General features: G+C 40.2%; 3 protein-coding genes across 5 annotated transcripts in view; 1 reads left to right on the top strand and 2 right to left on the bottom strand.

The window, feature by feature from the left end:
- Positions 1 to 2,567, top strand: part of LOC109424267 (sodium channel protein Nach-like) — a 33,200-nt gene extending 30,633 nt beyond the window's left edge. The window contains exon 5 of the mRNA XM_029879417.2: positions 1,972 to 2,567. Within this exon, the coding sequence (XP_029735277.2) occupies positions 1,972 to 2,398 (427 nt within the window). The 3' untranslated portion in view covers positions 2,399 to 2,567. The remainder of the gene's footprint in view (positions 1 to 1,971) is intronic.
- The window catches only part of LOC109424263 (ninjurin-A-like), a 233,772-nt gene that overhangs the window by 16,392 nt on the left and 195,349 nt on the right, over positions 1 to 22,031 (bottom strand). The gene's annotated exons all lie outside the window — the stretch shown is intronic.
- The window catches only part of LOC109428714 (uncharacterized), an 84,118-nt gene continuing 64,584 nt past the window's right edge, over positions 2,498 to 22,031 (bottom strand). For all 3 annotated transcript variants that reach the window (XM_062852188.1, XM_062852187.1, XM_062852186.1), the window contains 8 exons: positions 11,663 to 11,834; positions 11,519 to 11,602; positions 4,873 to 5,006; positions 4,681 to 4,817; positions 4,307 to 4,540; positions 3,818 to 3,980; positions 3,573 to 3,738; positions 2,498 to 3,515 (listed from right to left, as the gene is read on the bottom strand). In XM_062852188.1, coding sequence (XP_062708172.1) covers positions 3,331 to 3,515; positions 3,573 to 3,738; positions 3,818 to 3,980; positions 4,307 to 4,540; positions 4,681 to 4,817; positions 4,873 to 5,006; positions 11,519 to 11,602; positions 11,663 to 11,834 — 1,275 coding nt within the window. In that variant the 3' untranslated portion in view covers positions 2,498 to 3,330. The remainder of the gene's footprint in view (positions 3,516 to 3,572; positions 3,739 to 3,817; positions 3,981 to 4,306; positions 4,541 to 4,680; positions 4,818 to 4,872; positions 5,007 to 11,518; positions 11,603 to 11,662; positions 11,835 to 22,031) is intronic.

Genomic DNA, 22,031 nt, shown 5'->3' on the forward strand with positions numbered 1-22,031 from the left:
CAAGAGAGCAAGTTCAAAATCAGCAGATGTGTTCAATGAGAGGTAGAACATTTCATAGGGAGATCTGTATAGTGATGCTATAGAAAATTTCTGATTTTGTGCTAGATGGATACTTCTGGAGCCTGGTAAGCTCCACCCAAGAGAGCAAGTTTTAAATCAGCAGATGTGTTCAATGAGAGGTAGAACATTTCGTAGGGAGATCTGTATAGTGATGCGATAGAAAATTTCTGATTTTGTGCTCGATGGATACTTCTGGAGCCTGGTAAGCTTCACCCAAGAGAGCAAGTTCAAAATCAGCAGATGTGTTCAATGAGAGGTAGAACATTTCGTAGGGAGATCTGTATAGTGATTCGATTGAAAATTTCTGATTTTGTGCTCGATGGATACTTCTGGAGCCTGGTAAGCTCCACCCAAGAGAGCAAGTTCAAAATCAGCAGATGTGTTCAATGAGAGGTAGAACATTTCGTAGGGAGATCTGTATAGTGATGTGATCGGAGATTTCTGATTTTGTGCTCGATGGATACTTCTGGAGCCTGGTAAGCTCCACCCAAGAGAGCAAGTTCAAAATCAGCAGATGTGTTCAATGAGAGGTAGAACATTTCGTAGGGAGATCTGTATAGTGATGCGATAGAAAATTTCTGATTTTGTGCTCGATGGATACTTCTGGAGCCTGGTAAGCTCACCCCAAGAGAGCAAGTTCAAAATCAGCAGATGTGTTCAATAAGAGGTAGATCATTTCGTAGGGATCTGTATAGTGATGTGATCGGAGATTTCTGATTTTGTGCTCGATGGATACTTCTGGAGCCTGGTGAGCTCTATCCAAGAGAGCAAGTTCAAAATCAGCAGATGTGTTCAATGAGTGGTAGAATATTTTTGAGAGAGATATTTATAGTTTAGCGATAGGAGATTTCTGATTTAATGCCATTTGGATATTTCTGGTTTTGTATTTGAAAAGAATTTTTTCAGGTCATCACAAATAGCCAAACATACGTATAAACTTAAATAATGATGAGTATTAGTACATTATGAACATTATTAATAAATTTTATTTTCAGGGTCATCAAATATTGTTTTATACATGCAAATTTAAAAAAATAAGTCAGTTTTCTTTAATTTGAAATTGTTATCAAATAAAAATAAAAATGTTATTGATAAAAGCTAGCAAATGAAGAGTAGAAGAGGAGGAAGATGTAGAAGTAGGACGTATGATAAATAAAAAAATAGTCTTGCGTGAAACTAATACATCAATTTGCATCAGTGTATCTGTTCAATAAATTTGCATGTATACCGGAATCCTGCTCCAACGCTAGCGACGAGTGGAAAGCATGCCATCGAAATCCCTGTTTTGGGCTGCTGTGTTGGTTGGGGTGGAGAAGATAATAAACTGGAATGACGGGTGATGAACAAAAGGAGGAAAAGAGACGGATGATGGATTGGGTTGTAGTTTTGAAGAAGTAAAAAAAATCAGTTTTGAGAACGTTGTGCTGAAGAACGGATGTGTGCGTGGTAGAGACAGTGAATAAATTGATTCGTGAAAAAAAGATAAAGCCATGTCTCGCGTTTCATTTAAATGATCGAATTTCATTATAATTTCCGACAGAGGGCAAATGAGGTCATCCTACCAGTTAGCAGTTTTTCCTTTACTCATATCTTCAATATTCATAATACGGTGTGAGTGGAGTTTCAGCAACGTTACATAGTTTTAATGCGTAGAAAATACATCCCACCGAAAACAGGCTTAAAGGGGAAAAAATTGATGGAACTTATAGATGATAGAAGTGAAAAATATGACTTTTTTCACTTATTCGTTTATTTGTCAGGGTTACGCTCCACATAGACATGACGGAGCCGAAATCAGTTGTACTTTTATTTTTGTTTAGACATGAATGTGATTTTATGTTTGGAATGAATATTATCATACAAAAACATCAGGTACATAGTTTATCTGTTTTTCATGTTCTTTCCACACAGTGGTGGCCGAAACGTATCAACTTATGCGACGTTACACGTGCACTTCAAGGACCTGTACTGCGTAAAGTACCGTCGTGAGGCGTTCATGACCTGGGACTCGCTGTTGGCATCCTTCGGGGGAATTTTCGGCCTATGCATGGGAGGATCCGTACTGAGTATCGTCGAGCTGTTCTACTACTTTGTGGTGAAGCCGTTCGCGTTTTACAGAGCAAAACAACGAGATGCTAGCGCTAGTGAGCAGCAATTGGCAATGACAACTCGGCGACAACAAAAGCGACCGAAATCCGGCAGAATGTTTTGCCCTGGACGCTACCCGGTTGGGTATTTTGAGCGGAAAAGTATCATTTTACGGGAGAGGACGAGTGGACGCGGAAAGAGGAAAATTTTGACCGTTTCACCACGAATGGGCTTCGGTTACGGAATGTAAGCTTGACGAACTCCAGGAAATCGTGAAGGTGATTTAAACTCGGTGTTTTTGTATTAATCAAATACTTTTTTATTAGCACTCGAATGTGATATTCCTAATATGAAATTTGTTACGAGTATATTTACACTTAACGATGAAACTAACTTAAAGATATTTAAGTGTAAAAGAACTAATATGTCTTTTTTTAATAGTTAAGAAAGTGTGTTTTAAAAAAGCACCATTAACGAAAATAAATTTGAAATACACAGAAGCTCCAAAATTATATTTACATGTTATTAGAAAGAAATTAATTCTCAAAAGATCCCTAGTGTAAGTGTGTCTTTGAAACTCTTCCTGCTTTAAAATATCAACATTTCAAAGTAGGAAAAGTACTTTCGTTTTTTATCAACTAGCTGCTAAGATATATCGCATACGTTTCATTGCATTCGAGATTTAAACTTAAGAAAATCTTTGAAAATTTTCATATCAGACCATTCGTTGAAGACTGTGTCAAGAAAGTGGGGCCCAAGCGAAGACCAGTCACGTAGGCCCACAGTCACTTGACTATCTTTCTTTTCCTAGTTTTAAAAATAGATTTGTAATATCTTTTCCCTTATCTTTGTTATACCTAAGATCTACTGAAAATTATCTGATAAGTTTTATCTGTTGATAAACTGAACTGGAAATCCATTATTGACGGGTTTGTATGGTATCTATTGTAATACTTCATGTAGTTTGTAGTGACAAAAATCACAGTGGATTTTAGAATGGATGCTCAGCAATTTAGGTTGAACGATGCCTTGAATTGAATATTAAATGATTCCCAATTTACTAACACAATATTGCCTGACGAGTTCAATATGTTTTCTATAGCTGAATTCTTATCATTTCTTGTAATTTTAGACGATTCTCAGGTAAGACTGTATGTTTTGTTCAGGTCCAATGTATTTCTTTCAATCCAATTGAGCCTTATGACCTACGTAAGCGTTAAAAAAGCCTTCGTCTTTCTTACGGTACCTCAGTTTGGCACATGCTGCTAGAAGAGAGCCCGACAGAACGCACAAAACTACACAACAGGTCGCTAGCATTGCGGATAGTAAGGAAGTCTTCATGCATGTCTCCGATGCGTCTTGGGGTCCTAGAAGATTAGACGTTAGGTCATTCATTTCAAACCTTGATGTGTGAATGTACGAACTGGCAACCGTGGCAGCTTCCTTTTTGATTTTTTCATCGTCATCTTCCTCCTGCAGAACTCGAAGAGCTTGGAACAAACTGATGTTGTCTGACAGAGTTGAGTTGTTTTCTTGTGGAACATCTCGCTTAGCTATTCCTTTGAGGTTTCTCCAGTGGCATGGTTGACTCTGTGAATGGCAAAACAAACATGATTTTGAACAAGTTCTACCATTTAGAATACAGTTAATGAAAGCGGTTTATATTTACTGGGCAGCGGCCGTGACACATTCGGACATCGCATTCGATGTACAGCGCAGGAGAGCCGGTGAATCGGAACGTTTTCATGTAAGCGTAGACCTGCGTTTCGTACAGTCCTCCATCAGACCAGCTACCTCGGAAGCGGGAAATCAGTTTGTCGTCCACAGGACATCTGTGAAATAACAATACAGTGTTTTGGAATAACAGAGATAATTTGAATAAATAAAATACTTCTACAGTTATTAAGTAACTGATTCCTCTGCCAATGCCCATTTTGCATGTGTATATCGGTGTGACAGGCACGAAGATATCCTATGCCCAAGGAAGTCAAGGAAATTTCCTTTAGGAAAGGTCCTGGACCGGCCAGGAATCGAACCCGTCGCCGTCAGCATGGTCATTTACAGCTGTGGTTATATAGGCTCTCATATCTTCTTCTACACATTTCCGGGTAGATTTTGTATGCTTTGTCCTGCATTTTAGTGTCAGCATGTTACTTACCCATACTCATCGATCAGTTGAATCCTCTTATTGGCTCCATTGTGTGCAAAGCAATCATTCACCACAATATCGAATCCATCATATTTGCTTCTCATGTAAATGATCAACGTCAACGGATCACCAACTCGTACCGGACCGGTCACTCGTGCCCCGTTAGTTCCGTATCCGTTTCGGATTTCCATGTAACATTCTGGAGGGCTCAACGTGAACACTACGGGATTTCCGGTGGCAACTCTAAAAGTTTTGAAAGGTGTTGAATTACTTGTTTTATAATGAGCGCTAATAAACTGGTCTAATTACAAATTGGTCAACCCAAAGAAGCCAGTATATTACAATGAATAATTTACAATAATAGCAATAAAAAGCACACTCACTCAACGTCGAGAAACGGAAAGGTTACGGTTTTCCAAAAGTCATACCCATACTCGCAAGTGACCTTAAAATGCTCATCGAACTCTTCTTCGATCAGCGGATTGTACTGCACCGTCACCGTATTCCACATGAAGTTTTTCTGAAACGAATTCATGTCAGAATTTTTTTTTATATAACAGCACATTATTCCTTACCGTAGGATTTTTGCGACTATCGTCGCCGTTAGCATTCTTCCCAAGCGTGCCGCATCGGTTCAACTGGATCAGAAATTCGTAATAGTCCCGACCGGATCCATTGATGTACATACAGTCCGGGTCGTAAGCGTAGCCTAGAGAACGGAATAGAAGCAATCTGAGAATATCATCGGTCGATCTGGCAAATTCACCTACCAATGCAATGTATGCAAATGGAAAAGTCGGAAAGTGATGAGTCATTGATACTCGCATTAAAGGTGATCAATACTTTGTGCATTTAATGACTAACGGGATATCTCTAGATAAAGATTGCTACAAGAACTAGAACACCCATATTTTTTTCATGGTGAAGACGTTCTATAAGCACGTGCAAGCGGAGAACACGCGAGAGCTTATTAAGACGATCCGCTGCGGTTTCAGCAAACGATCATAAAAACACCAGTCCAATCGACTCAATTTCACCTAAATAAAGGCTTATTAATCTTGCGAAATTAAATTCTCAACTGGGTTTTTTTGTTATTTTGGAAAGCTGCTTAGTACGGAGTGTATACTGGAGTGTAAACTAAAAGCATATCACTGAGAGTAACAACTGTTGTTAGATAGATTGCTTGAAAAATTCTAGTAAGATTCCGGATTGCATATACTTTGAAAAGCAATAAAAAAATGCCTTACAGAAATTAAAGCCAGAACTCGAAACAAGACGGCGTTTATCTGGATTAATTAAACAATTTGAACTGGAGTTTGAGATGAGTCTTACCGCATAGATAAGTCTTACCTTGAATCAAAGAACAGTTTGGATAGGGTTTTATAGGTATACTTTAATACTAGGAGTTTTTGACAGTAGGCAAGGCAAACCTTGCTGGTACCTAAAAAAAGATCTACCAAATAAACTTTGCAATTGATATCGAGGCACGGTAAAGGCTGGGTAACTCGCGCAATACAGGTCCCATTGAGGTCACTAGCCTCTGCCCAGCAACTTCTATCCCTACCTCCAAGGGGCACCGGCCGGACTGCGAGCAACCTTAGGGATCAGGTAACCAACTCCGGTGGAAACTTTGGTCGTAGTCTGGCAGGGAAGAGGGGGTTTGCTTCGGTAAACCTGAGCGTCTGTTCTCCAGGAGGAGCGGCTCACAACAGCGTCTGATCCCCATGTTAGGGGCGGCTGACCAACGTCCGAGTGCCAGGAAAGGACTCTAAGCTCAACTGTGCACTGTGGTCCTCTGGAAAGTAGGAGGTTGGTGTCAGGCCCAACGAGCGAGCCGTGAAAACCCATTGTAACGGAAAATCGGCAACCTAATAATGCGAACCATCTACCAGAATTGCGGCAACAAACGTGAGCTGGGAACAGCTTTTATCGTGATGGGCGATATGCAGAGGCGCGTGATCGATTGGTGGCCGATCGACGATAGAATGTGCAGGCTGAGGATCAAGGGCCGATTCTTCAAGTTCAGCATAATAAACGTGCACAGTAGTATGGGACAAACATCAAATCCTCGCTCCGGTCGACTTTTTCGATTCCATTTAGGTCCTATATGAACTGTGCAAAATTTTAGCGCAATCGGTGAAACTATCATTTAGCGCAAGCGGTTCAAAGTTTTCATAGGATATACTGTGGGAAAAGTTACACTTTCAGATAAAAAATCCCAGTGGTCGCCCCTTGTCTCCTTAATTCAAATCGATCAAAGCTTCTTGTAGAAAAATCATTCCACGTTCTAATCGACGGTAAATTCTTCTCGGATATAACCAACGTCCGCACATACCGCAGTACGAATATAGATTCGTATCACTACTTAGTCGCTGTATGCATGCGCTCAAAACTTTCGACAGTTATCACCACGCGTCGAAGTCGAACGCCGCGGCTCAACATCGAGCAACTTCGTAACGTAGAAGTGGCTCAAGGCTACGCGCAGCAGTTAGTAGTGGTCCTACCAACGGAAGAGCAGCTTGGCGCAGCTACACTTGAAGATGGCTGGAGGGACATCCGATCCGCCATAGGTAGTACCTCGGCTACAGCACTAGGCTTCGCGAATCCGAATCACAGAAACGACTGGTACGACGGCGAATGTGAACAGTTGAAAAACGAGAAGAATGCAGCATGGGCGAGAATGCTGCAACACCGTACGAGAGCGAATGAGGCACGTTACAAACAAGCGCGGAACAGGCAGAACTCAGTCTTCCGGATGAAGAAGCGCCAGCAGGAAGAACGAGATCGCGAAGCGATGGAAGAGCTTACCGCGCTAAGGACACACGAAAGTTCTACGAGAAGCTGAACCGCTCGCGCAGAGGCTTTGTGCCACAAGCCGACATGTGCCGAGATAATCACGGGAATATTCTCACGAGCGAGCGTGAGGTGGTCGAGAGGTGGCAGCAGCATTACGATGAGCACCTCAATGGCGACGTTGCAAGTACCGAAGGTGGCGTGGTAACAGATCTAGGAGTATGTGCACAGGACGAAAGACTTCCGGCCCCTGACCTTCAAGAGATTGAGGAGGAGGTTGGCCGGTTGAAAAACAACAAGGCCGCTGGAGCAGATCAACTACCAAGCGAGCTTCTAAAATACGGTGGAGAAGCACTGGTGAGAGCACTACACTGGGTCATTACCAAGATTTGGGAGGAGGAAGTATTACCGGAGGAATGGATGTAAGGTATCGTGTGTCCCATCTACAAAAAGGGCGACAAGTTGGATTGCGGGAACTACCGCGCGATCACACTACTGAGCGCTGCCTACAAGAAACTCTCTCAAATTTTATGCCGCCGTCTATCACCGATTGCAAGAGATTTCGTGGGGCAATATCAGGCTGGATTTATGGGTGAACGCGCTACAACGGACCAGATGTTCGCCATCCGCCAGGTGTTGCAGAAATGCCGCGAATACAACGTGCCCACACATCACTTGTGCATCGATTTCAAATCGGCGTATGATACAATCGATCGAGAACAGCTATGGCTTAACATAGAATTGCACCTAACCCAACTCTGCATGAGCGAATTTGTCATGAGTTGATTGGCATGTGTCAGATGAGGAGTCTCCATTTGACCTTGTTTGCACTTTTGAGTGTTCCTTCGCAAAATTTGCGTATTCAGGTGTTCCTACTCAACAAACTAGGGAATATGTACTAACTGATTGCGATCACATTGTATGGATAGTTTTCTATTGGGTATTTTCATGGCGTGAAATTACTTGATAGTTTTATCCCGAAAGAGTGAGTGCGTTGTATAAAGAAGGAATGAGTTCCTGGTTACCTCGTTCTTTCTGAAATGTTTGAAACGCATGGTTGTTTCACATCTGTGATGTTCGTCTGGCTGACATGCCTATTAAGGCGAAACTGGAAGCATTTCCTCACTTTTGGTTTTTGATTTTTTATTAAATAACGATGCAATATTTTCAAAATCGGTTTTCGTGCACATGTAGAGTATGGATCAAGGTATCTTCTATTTTTTTTGTTGGAAAATGTTTTTCGTTTTTGCAGAAACCATTTTTGAACAAAATTTCACAAAAAATGGTTTCTGCAAAAATGGAAAACATTTTCCACCTCAAAAAATCAGAAGATACCTTGATCCATACTCTACATGTGCACGAAAACCGATTTTGAAAATATTGCTTCGTTATTTAATAAAAAATCAAAAACCAAAAAACTGAGGAAATGCTTCCAGTTTCGCCTCCCAATTTTGGATGTCCACAGTGACTCTTTTACACAAAGTTGTATACGTTTTTAAAAAAGTTTCCGCTCAAACGTAGTTTTTGCTTGGGTGATTTCTTGAATAATGAGGATGCTTCCGATAAAGTGCCTTTCAATGTCATATTGAAAGTCGCATGACGCCACAAGCTGCCTCCAATGAGCTATAGGCTCTCTTTACGGTTATGCGTTTTACAGTGTCCTTTTCAGGGCACTGATTAAACCTGTTGTGGTATGGGCTATGAGCTTTCGTTGCGCTTCTGCGTTCATTCCCTCTTCTGGCACCCCTTCCTATTTCATCACCTTTCCCTTTCCTAACCCCATTCCATCCCATGTCCCAATCTCCCTCAGGTAAATGATGAAATAAGCTTATATGTGTGGTGATGGCAGAAATGTCCCAAATGGAGGATATCGTGCCTCTGGAGCCGGCCTTCTGATACCTTATCGCTACACCTGGAGATCACCGCAGCAGACCGAATCGAAAATCGACCACGGTTTGATTGACGGACGGCACTTCTTCGACAATATTAACGCCAGGACCTATCGTAACGCTAATATCGATTCCGACAACTAGCTGGTGATGGTCAACTGCGCCCAAAACTTTCCGTCATCAATAATGTACGGTACCGGCGACCGCCACAGTACAACCTTGAGCGGCTGAAGCAACCAGATATCGCCTCAGCATTCGCGCAGAATCTCAAGGTAGCGTTGCCAGACGAGGGCGAGCTCGATGTGGCACCTCTACAGGACTGCTGGAGAACAGTCAAAGCAACCATCAACGACGCACCCGAGAGCACCATCGGGTACATGGAAAGGAGTCGACGAAACGAATGGTTCGACGAGGAGTGTAGAGCGATTTTGGAGGAGAAGAAGGCACCATGGGCGGTAATGATGCAGCAAGGAACCCGGTAGAACGTAAACGTTACAAACAGAAGCGGAAGCAACAGACCCGCCTCTTTCGGGAGAAGAAGTGCCACCTAGAAGAAGCGGAGTGCGAGGAAATAGAACTATGAGAACACGCGAAAAAATCCGTTATGATAAACGTGAACAAACAAACCCAAATATGAGGACAAGCAAATATACACCGTGAACTGGAACTAGTTAGAGCTGTCATTATGGGTGTTCTAGAAACCGTGATATCTAGTTCACGGTGTACATTTCTTATTGTTGTTATCGTTGCTATGGATTACTGCACGAATTTATTCTGACCTGCTTACTCTCACACGAAATTTGACGTTTGAGCGGTGTCGACACCTCTCAAACGTCAAATTTTCTGTGAGAGTAAACAGGCCAGAATAAATTCGTGCAGTGGACCATGCATAGTTCCCGTTTGTTCCCGTTGCCGCGACTGAGAGTTCGCGTTTATCGGAACAGATTTTTTTTTGCGTGAAGCATCCCATAGTGGCTTCGTACCGCAAGTCCAAATATGCAGGGATAAGGACGGAGGCCTCTTGATGGACGGTGATAGAAAGTTGGAATGGTGAGGGGATCGAAAGTTGGCCACCTGTCTGCACCGGTTGAGTCAGGATCTGGGAAACCGAACAGCTACCGGAGGAATGGATGATAGGGGTAATCTGGCCCATTCACAAGAAAGACGACCATTTGAAATGTGAGAACTTCAGAGCGATCACCATTTTGAATGCTTCGTGAAAATGAATGAGTTCGTGAGAAGTTATGAAGCCGGCTTCATCGACAATTTCTTGGGATATCATTGCAGAAAATTCTGGAGGAGTCCGTAGAGGAATTTCGGAAGGAGAGCCTGGAGAAATTTGGAAGTTTTTCAAAAACAATTTCTGGAGAAATTTCTGAAGAAAGCCGTGGAAGATTTTTTGAAAGGATTTTGGGTACCGTAAAATGGGGTAACTTTGATAGTTTTTCAGCGAATTTTCTCAATATTTTTACATGTAACAGTATTTCCCCGAATTTTATATTTTTAAAACAAGTACTGGGGCATCAGTTATCAATTGCAATTAAAAGATTCGATAATCTGAAATATTTTGGATAACTTTTAGTTTTTCATATAACCGAAAATCAGATTTTCATTTTGGGGTAACTTTGATAATGCCCTAAAAACACATCAAATCTCAAAAAATAATCACAGATTGAAATCTTAGGAGTATGAACATGATGAGAGAAGGTTGTGGAATATAGTAGATAGAATTTTTATAGCAAAACATTGATTTTTTACTAAATTCTACATATAAAAATGAATTTGTGGAGTATTGAGTGCAAAACACAATAAATTTAGCTATAAAAAATCATTATCTTTGTAATACTAAATGCTTAACGGTACATCAACATATGGTTCTATGCTATTCGTGGTTAGTTTTCTTTTTTTTGGGTAGTTTTTTAATGTTTTATTAACAAATTTTGAACAACACACATTTATCTATATGAAATTACAAGGGCATTTCATACTTTTAGGTGTTTATCAATGTATGGAGAATAATATCCCAATTTACAAAATTGCTTCTATTTCGTAGAAACACACTTCGTTAAGAGATTCAAGGCCAGATTTGGAATCTACTATGATGAATCTATCGAGAACAAGAGTCCATTCATTGAAAAAAATAGTTGTAACTAAGTCGTATAGCAGATTGTTTGAAGGGGTTGACAAATGACAAAAATATCAACAATTTTTATTTTTTGTCCAACAAGTTGTATATAAATTAGATTTTAATGAAAATTCGTCTAAGATGAACTTTCATATGTATAGAATTGATTTACGTTTACCTTTTTCTTAACTGGTTGAAGGAATCATAGTAATATGATAAATTACACAATGCCTGCCGCACTATCAAAGTTACTTGCATTATCAAAGATACCCCGTTTTACTTTAATTTAATTTAATTTAACGTTAACTTTAATGGCCAATTATACCTGTTGATACTTTCGGCTTAACATACTTTGGCTTTTGAGCAACGATCTATAACTTGTAGTCCACTTTACGTTTTGTGCCCTTCACTTACCAGAAGAATATAACAGTCCGCTGAAAGAACCGTTGAAACCAATTCTAATTTTCATGTAGTCATCCTGACATTCGGCTTCAATATCTGAAAGAAACAATGCAATCAAACGTTTTGTCGGCATGGATTTTTTGACTGATTACTAACGTTGAACTCTCGTATTATTGAACCGATGCCGTCGGTTGTAGTCCCGGTCCCAGGGATCTGGCCGCCACGCAGGATCAATATCACTTCCATAGGCGGGCGGCAATCGTTGGTGGGTGGCAGCTTGCAGCGACGTTAAGGGAATATATCCTGCGGTGTCCGACACGTACACCACCTACAATAAACAGAAATTGTATGAGCTATAATTAGTTGATGTACATCGATTAGGATCAGGTACTAATGTGAAAAATGTACACTATATGCTTTGCTGTAAGTGGACGTGTGCCATGACAAGCTTGTAAATGGCATTGCGAATCAATTAGGGTAAATGCACTAGTCTTCGCCCCCTCCTTAATTTTCGCCCCCCTAATAAAACATTCGAAGTTTTTGTGATTAATTAGGTAGATTGTTGTTTGCTTTTCAACGTATCTGAGAGAGCAAATAAGAATCAATCTTGTGCACTAATGATATTCCACAAAACCAATATTTTAATCTATCGAATTAGCGATTGAGAAATTGTCATGGCAATGATGTATGTTTTTTCAACGCAATGCAAACAGTAGCGATAATCAGAACCTAGGAAGACATACAAAATCAACTCTTCCAACCCAAAATAATGAACATTGATAGTCATACAAGTCTTAGGAATACACAGCAGGTTATTTATTCAGCTAAATTGATAAAACTTTTCAATTTTTAGCTATTTTTATAGGTGGCGAAAATTAGAGCACAAAATTTGAAGTTTCAAATTTTCGCCCCTGGCGAAATCCCTTGTCCCGTTCTATTCGTATTGCGTGTTTCAGTTTTCGCCCCTCTCTTTCTCGTACTGAACACGGGTGTGGAGATATCGAATGAGGTGAAGTTGATCTTTGTGAGGTTGGGGAAAGTGGGACAAAAGGTTCCATTTATGCAAATGTGGTCATTCTAATCTATTTCATAAGTGTCTTCTGTGATTTTTGGCCACTGAATTTAAAGGTCGATTCGACACCCAATTTTAAACGCAATTTTGCTATCATACAAACTACTTCATTTTTGATGCGACGTCTTGCTGTCATCGTTGCAAAAAAGGAAGAGAGCGAAAATGAAATGCGAGCGAGTCAGCCAGAAAAGCACGTGCCCATCTGTCACTTTTAACACATTTCACAGGTGTGATGGCAAAAACAGGCGATTTTCGGGACTGCTCGTGGGACGAACGTTCCAAACCGTCGTGTTCTATAAGGGAGTGCCCGCACAATCTATTTTGGAGGATAGTTTACTATTTTATATAAAAGACGTTAATTGTTCATTTGCGTGACGCAAATTTACCGAATCAAACAAATAATTGAGGAGTCTAGATGTAAGTCACCTTTTTGTCGAATATAAAAAAAAATCAAAAGTCTAACTTTTCTAAACTTGTTTAAAACTCATCCACGTGAGAAGAAATACAAAAAATGGGAGAGAAAATGGAATTGATTTTGAAAGACTTTGTATGGGGTGATAAATTTCGCGCCTCTTTTACTCACGAGGGTTTATCACTAACACTCTATTGTTCAAACTTTCTGAATTTAAAAAAATTGTTAAATTTTAAGTGTTGAAGAGCTTTACGGGGCAAAACGTCCGCTTGCATTCTTCGCTTTGGCTAGTAATGAACTTCCATTCAACTCTCATTTAACTATTCGCAACAGGTATGGAAGATTGCCAATTACCTGAATTGCATGTGCCTCAAATTAGAAAATATGTTTGACGTAGATTATTTGTAAAAATATTTCTGGCGTTCGATTTGAATAAGTCGTAAATTTGCTGAGATTCTTATGCAGATTGGACTTATTCAAATCGAACGCCAGATTTGTTAGGCACTCTCTTTTTAGATTCACAAAATCCCTGCGTTTTTTAACTTTCGCCAAGATCCACGCAGCCAAGCACAAAGTAAAAAACAATATAACCGATCCCTCAGCAACTTTGACAGTTTGTTACTCAGATTCACCTTTTTTCTGAGAATCAGCTGACAATCGTTACTTTTTATTATTACCTCAGTGAGTTTGCTGTACAGTCAGCAGCTGAGCGAGAACAGCCGAATTCGCAAATATTGTTGCATCTAGGGTATGATTTCAAAATAAGTAGCCCTAAGGACCCCTAATAGAAATTTTTTTCGTGACGTGATTTATGGATGTTCCCCTCAAGTTATGTAATGCAAAAAATCCATTTCAAAATCATCCCTTCCATTCTATTTTTTTGCATGGGACGTCAACAGACCACCCACTTCACCCCACAAAGCGTGACATAATTTGTGTACGTACCCCATTAATACTTAATTTTTAGTTGCCCATGTTTTCTACTTAACAATCTATCTATTGATATATGCATGTATTGTTTCATTCTGTTCTGAAACTCAAGAAGGCGAATAACATGCATACAGAAAAATATTTTTTTCTTGATTTTCCAGACGGGAGCCTGCTTGGATAACTCAAAAACACAGAAGACAGTACTAGGCTTGCCGGGATAATTCGTATTCAATAAAATTTTAAGGATTGTCATGATCGAATTGAGGAAAATTAATGGGCAACTGCAGGGGGCGAAAATTAGAGCGGAGGTGGGCGAAGATTAAATTTTGGGGGGCGAAAAATAAAACACAAATCAATATTGAAATTTTTCATTTTAATGAATAAAATCTTTATTTAATGGTACTTTTGAGCTGGGTTACCACTGATTGAAGGATAATTAGCAAGAATCACCAAAGAAACATAGATATTATCGAAGATATATGTTGAAACTCGATAATTTGGATAGTTCTATGCTTTAGGGGGGCGAAATCTAGTGCTTTTACCCTAGTCGTGCGACGGTTTTTCATGCCTTGAAGCGGTGTTATTCAGCTTGCCGGTCAGCTGAGTACAGTATAAGACAAGCAATGATTTACTTTTCAAACCACTGTCAATGTCAATAGTAACATTTTCGTAGTTATTGTACGTACGATTTTTGAAACCCTATCTAAGCATAAATCGTCAAAAAATTATCTGCCTCCATGTTCAATTTACCGCATCATAGTATTTACATGAAGTTTATTTTCCTAGAAAGCAACATTTTTTTAACGATTGTTCTGATTTTCATTAGATTTTGTTAATTAAGAAATAAAAACCAATATGATAAAGTGTACTTCAAATTTGGAAAGGTAATAGAGTAGAGTTACCAATCCAACTAAAAGCAAGGAATACGCCAATATCTACGTCTGTCCTATACTGTTGACGAACAGTGAAGGGGTGTGGCAGGTGTACCGTTAAATCAAACAATCACCTAGGAAGGATGTTGCGTAATGTTGAAAAGTGTGGTCTTTAGTGGCTGGCTGTCGAAGTCTTGGGGAAATTAAATGCATTTTAAATTGAGCTTTGGGCCGGCTTGAAGGGAACAATGAAGACAAAACGTTTTAATGACATTGACCCACATTAAATCACTTGAACTAGTGAAAACATTTGCGTGGAAAGGTAAGTGATCCAATTGGGACAGGTGACCTTTTAGCTTAGATTGGGAAATTCATATGATATGTATGCAAAATCAGCAGATTTCTGGTAGATTTATCGTACGGTGGAAAATGGTCCGTTGTCGACCGATAAAACCGGCTTGATAAATTCCTACGAACTTGTTTACTTTAGGCGATAGACGGCCACTAAGAATATGGTCAATCTAGCTGGTTATAAGTCATTTTTCAAAGTTACCGTAATCCGGGTTCAAATTGATCGCTTCAAAACAACTATTGCTGGCAAAAGGATTTCTGCATAATCAGTACCGGGTGAATCTTTATGAAACTACATGACATAATTTCCCTAATAGAAAAATTTGATACAACGTGCTCAACAACCCTTTCGGGCTACCTTCTTGATTATACACTGAATGATAGAATCATTCACCCAATCAGCAGTTTATACTAGATCAACATATGAAAAGGGCGAAACAACCATTGCACGCCTCAACTTCTTCTGTCCAGCCTACGCGTATTTTAATACATTTATGCAAACTTATCCCGTTATCAGATAGACGATCTGCTCTTCCTCTTACTGATGATAAGAGTTTTAATAAATAAAGGAAAAACGCTTTGAAAGAACGGGGGAAGCAGAAATTTGCCATGGCGGTTACGCCCTTTTCAAATGTTAGTCTAGTATAATACATTTTTTCTTAGGGTTTACTCAACAAATTCAAACATAAAGTTAAAGAACTTCAAAAATAAAATAAAATTGTAAATGTTACTTCGGAAATGTTACAAGCGAACACTGGCAGGAATAGAAAATTGCGTTCTCCACTAAATACTGATTATCTGATCATGAATAACGCGTCAAACTCTTACAACTAATTAATTGGACTATTAAATAGCAAATTTAAATTTTGAAAATGACCATTAACGCCTAAAGGTATGAAATTTTCTTTGAAATAAACGAGTTCAACCACATTGAAACTGAAATTTTTTAAACTGACTCATGTCTCAGAATAGCTATATCACATCACAATCGAAGTTCTACAAAATATGAAAACAGAAAGTTCACAGGTACTGTCAAACGGGGTTACTTGCAACACGATGACATACACTAAATGTGAAGTATTTTCTTATAATAATGAAAACTAGTATGCCCTTCTTTTTTGGTTATAGAGATTATGTATACCAAAGATCGATTTACTGGAAAAATTAGTTTTGTTTCTTTGTTTATTGTTTAGCTACACTGTTAAAACGGTTTGCTCATTTTATGTCATAAAAACAAGTATGAAAATCGTGTTTCATTTCTCCCCTATGGTAAGTGCGATAAGTCTGATGATCTTGGTTGCAGTTAGGATACCTAATAGTAAGCTTAGCCAAACGATAACAGTTTAATAAACTTATCTTCTAAGTAATGTAAAAAATCATTATTATATTCGTCAACCACTATGGGGTAACTTGCAACAGTTAAATTTGACAAAACCTTCTATTATTTATCTTCATTTCACGATATTTTTGACAAAAATAACCGAAACGGATCATTTCTTGATTACGTAACGAGTTCATTTTCAAATGACAACTCATTTTTAACATTTTTTTTAATGTGATTTTCAAACATTGTTTGGAAATACCATATTATGGAGTTTTATTCATGTTACATTTTGTTAAAAGTTTAATTTAGTTTATGGGCGCTTTAAAACAATCACCAACATCAATTCTGAACCTAGATGGACTAAATTATTTCAGCTGAGTACTGAAATGAACGACTTTGATATTTACAAAGTTTATTAGATGTGTTTTAATCATGTTATTTAAGTTGAAATTGTCAAACACCACTGCAAACTGAAAACTACTTAAAGATGACTCACTCTATCTTTTCGAGAAATGACAATTATCATTGTTGACATTTTGTTACGAGTACTATGTCACGAAATCCATATTTATTTTATATTTGAGGGACGTGAGACCTGTTGTTAAACGATATACTCTCACTTGCAATAACTATCAACCCTTTCATGAAAAATTATATGTGAATTGGTTAGTGTACATCTTAACAATGCATTTTTCATGCATTACATCAAAAATTTACAATACGACTAAGCACTAGAATGTTCGTGCTGTTTAATGATGGCTAACTTAACTTCATGTCCTGTGTTGCAAGTTACCCCACAGATGGGGAAACTTGCAACAAGCATGTATTTCGCACCTCCTGATTAGGTGACAATATATTTTGATAAATCAATTGCTGCATAGTATTCTACTCTGGGTAATTAGCATACACGATGCTTCACAGGATGGTTCAAATGTTTAGATTTTCAATGATATTGCTTCAAAGTCGAAAAGTGTTGCAAGTTACCCCATTTGACGGTACTCCAAGTGGACATTGTTTGTTTAGTACCAACGGTTTTGGTCATGTATGAAACACAATGAAAACCCCTTGAAGAAGTAATACAAGACTAACTTTTTCTAAAAACTGAAAAGTCCACACTCATCTCTAGAGTCTAGAGATGTTGTTGTGATCATAAAATTCTTACCTCATCTAGTCCATAGATGTCGAGAGTATAGAATTTTATAATCACAACGATATGTAGGGTAGTGGACGTAATTTGGTCCAGGGCATGTATTTTGGCCCACCTTGGGAATTTTATCACATCTATCTATATATAAAATGAGTTTGAAGTCCCTTTGAGACAATAAAACTCAAGAGCGGATGAACCGATCAGCATGACTCTGGCATGGTTCGATTCGTATTCATGGTGGCTGTGTTTAGGGGTCGTACATAAATTATGTCACGCTTTTAGGGGGAGGGGGGGTTTTGCAGAACGTGACGACCCTAACAAAATACATTGAGGTCCCATACAAAAAGTGTGACATAGGGGGGAGGGGGGTTGAAAAAGGTCGATTTTTGCGTGACATAATTTGTGTATCACCCCTTATAAGCAATAAAAGTTACGAAAATCAACTGAAAAAGTGAAAAATAGATAAAGTGATGATTTTTCATGAGCTGGGAAGAAAATCATAACGATCGAAATAAAACCAATCTAGAGTTCGGTGCAGAAATGACAGTTGTCAAACTATTGGCAAGACAAAGTTTTCCGGGAGTTTATCATATAATCTCCAAGGATGGAAGAAAATCACTTCAAGCGATAAATGATACAGGATACGAATAATCCAAGATAGCCTTGTTCTTGCAGTAGCATGATGCCGACGCCTCACACCGTGCTCGTATCACTGAGACAATGAAAGCATCTGATGCACGCTTTATCGCGTGATGAGCCGTTATCGGATCATGTTACAAGTCGTGATAAATTTGATTCATCATAATATATGCCACTTATGCACTCGTAGACCGCATTCATGACTCTAAATAGTACATTCAGAAGCATATCTGGAAGTTAGAGCAGCAAGAATGCTCAAAAAGTGAATGAAATAACTAATTTATCATTTCGACTTCATGATAACGATCGCATCGCGCCCACACATGCCGAGCGAATCATTCTTCTCGGACCGTAGTTTGTTTATGACGCTTGACGACAAAATGTTATCGTTGTTGCTATGATCGTGCGATGCCGTTCAACCACGACACGTTCGAAATCTGATCATGATCACTAGATTTCCATCCTTGATAATCTCCACAAAATCTTCCAATAATAGTTTGCACAGATTTTGTAGAGATTATATGATAAATGTAATAAAATTCCCAAGGTGGTCCAAAATACATGCCCTGGGTCAAAATACTTCCACTATCCTACAAGTTGCTAATATGTAATTACAATTTAATCCGTGAATGATCAATTCCACCTGCTGATCAATTTTCCCCTAGTTTGAGGGACTCGTATTGTGAAAATTGGCATTGGATATGACACATGGATAGTTGTGGAATACTTATATTAATCCATAAAATAAAAGTGTGCAAAGTCTTCCTTAGGTCAAAAAAGGGCCCTGGAACTTAAGTATTTTCGACTTAAGTTTGACTGTTTATGTAAGGTACCCCGGGGCAAATGAAAAAAAAAAATCGGAAGCCTAATTATTTTAGAGTATTCTAGAAGGTTTTAGGGGCGCTCCATGGAGTTTCAAGAACGATCCAGACCCAAGTAACATTTTTGGTTTTATAATGTTCTACTAGTGGTTCTCCCGACCAACTTCATAAAACTGCTAATAAAGCTTATTATTCCACCATAACCTTCTGATAACCGCTATAAGATCGCCTTTCGGCCAAGTGCACCATCTTAATAGTGGCTTTCCAAGAAAAATTGAGAGAGACAATAAATCGACAATAAAACTAGCTTGTTGTTCATTCGTACTCGAAAAGTTTGACAGCCGGAGTCTAGGCCGGAGTTCATTTTTCACAAGTGTGAAAAATAAAAATAAACAATGTTTACATAACTATCAGCACGGAGTAGTAGGCATCTTTTATTTTTCTCTCATACAAAAGTTCAACATGCTGTAACTTTTCATAGAAAGCATCAAAAATTCACAAATTTTAATTGTTTATCAACCTATTATATGTGCATCATTGTTAGCAGTTAGCAGTGGCCCTACCAGCGGAAGAGCCGATTGGCGCTGCAACATTTGAAGATGGCTGGAGGGACATCTGATCCGCCATAGGTAGTACCTCGGCTACAGCTCTAGGCTTCGCGACTCCGAATCACAGAAACGACAGGTACAACGGCGAATGTGAACAGTTGAAAAACGAGAAGAATGCAGCGTGGGCGAGAATGCTGCAACCCTGTACGAGAGCGAACGAGGCACGTTACAAACAGGCGCGGAACAGGCAGAACTCAGTCTTCCGGATGAAGAAGCGCCAGCAGGAAGAGCGAGATCGCGAAGCGATGGAAGAGCTGTACCGCGCTAAGGACACACGAAAGTTCTACGAGAAGCTGAACCGATCGCGCACAGGCTTTGTGCCACAAGCCGACATGTACCGAGATAATCACGGGAATATTCTGACGAGCGAGCGATGAACGATGAGCACTTCAATGGCGACGTTGCAAGTACCGAAGGTAGCGCGGTAACAGATCTAGGAGTATGTGCACAGGACGAAAGACTTCCGGCCCCTGACCTTCAAGAGATTGAGGAGGAGGTTGGCCGGTTGAAAAACAACAAAGCCGCTGGAGCAGATCAACTACCAAGCGAGCTTCTAAAATACGGTGGAGAAGCACTGGTGAGAGCACTACACTGGGTCATTACCAAGATTTGGGAGAAGGAAGTATTACCGGAGGAATGGATGGAAGGTATCGTATGTCCCATCTACAAAAAGGGCGTCAAGTTGGATTGCGGGAACTACTGCGCGATCACATTACTGAGCGCTGCCTACAAGATACTCTCTCAAGTTTTATGCCGCCGTCTATCACCGATTGCAAGAGAAATTGTTGGGCAATATTGTATGTTGCTTTCATAACAAAACGCGCTGCCAACTTCACCTCGGCATTTCTGAATCATCGCAACGAATCAAGCACCACCTCAGCTGCTGTTTGTGTAAGTGAGATCGGCGAAACGTCAGACTCCCGCCTGCTGATTGGCTGCGACGACTCTGGCGACGGTTTCATCCGCGACGGATTCAAATCGTCGCGTTCGATAAGGGGGGAAACTGTCAATATCAGGCTGGATTTATGGGTGAACGCGCTACAACGGACCAGATGTTCGCCATCCACCAGGTATTTCAGAAATGCCGCGACAACAAAGTGCCCACACATCACTTGTTCATCGATTTCAAACCGGCATATGATACAATCGATCAAGAACAGCTATGGCAGATTATGCACGAATTACGAGTAATCAAGGCGACGATGGATGGAGTGATGTGCGTAGTTCGAGTATCAGGGACACTCTCGAGTCCCTTCGAATCTTGCAGAGGGTTACGGCAAGGTGATGGACTTTCGTGCTTGCTGTTCAACATTGCGTTAGAGGGTGTAAGGAGAGCGGGGATAAACACGAGTGGAACGATTTTCACGAAGTCCGTTCAGCTGCTGGGTTTCGCTGATGATATTGATATTATAGCTCGTTAATTTGAGACGATGGCGGAAACGTACATCCGACTTAAGAGTGAAGCCAGACGAATCGGATTAGTCATTAATGTGTCGAAGACAAAGTACATGATGGCAAACGGCTCCAGGGAGGAATTACCGCGCCCGCCACCCCGAATGTATATCGACGGTGATGAAATCGAGGCGGTTGAAGAATTCATGTACTGTGTAATGCCGACAACGACACCAGCAGAGAAATTCAGAGGCGCATTGTGGCAGGAAATCGTGCTTACTTTGGACTCCGCAGAACTCTACGATCGAATAAAGTTCGCCGTAACACGAAGTTAACTCTTTACAAAACGCTGATTAGACTGGTCGTTCTCTATGGGCACGAAACATGGACCCTACGTGCAGAGGACCAACGCGCCCTTGGAGTTTTCGAACGGAAGATGTAGCGTACCATCTACGGCGGAGTGCAGATGGAAGACGGGATTTAGAGAAAGCGAATGAACCACGAGCTGCATCAGTTGCTAAGAGAACCAACCATCGTCCATACCGTGAAAATCGAGAGGCTACGGTGGGCGGGTCACGTCATCACACCCCGCGCGCCACAAAACGGAGGTGGTGGGGGTGGTGAACAACCGCAAGTCTGAACAACAAGCAGTGGTCATCACAGCCGGTGCACGATCAACTGTTAGTGCTCACTGAAGCAATTGGGGGTCATGTTCGATGATAGGCTGAAATTCGGAAGCCACGTGGAATATGCACGCAAAAAGGCAATCACGGTGATATTGGCACTGTCAAAGATAATGTCAAATAGCTCGGCAATAGTCTCGAGTAAGCGTAAACTGCTACGGTATGGCTCCGCAGCATGGTCGAATGCGCTAGTGGTGAACGGAAACGTGCAGCGACTTGAGAGTACCCACAGACTGATGTGCCTTAGGGTGATCAGCGCATACCGCACGGTCTC

The sequence above is a fragment of the Aedes albopictus genome, chromosome 2, assembly GCF_035046485.1.
Source record: "Aedes albopictus strain Foshan chromosome 2, AalbF5, whole genome shotgun sequence".
Classification (NCBI taxonomy): Eukaryota; Metazoa; Arthropoda; class Insecta; order Diptera; family Culicidae; genus Aedes; species Aedes albopictus.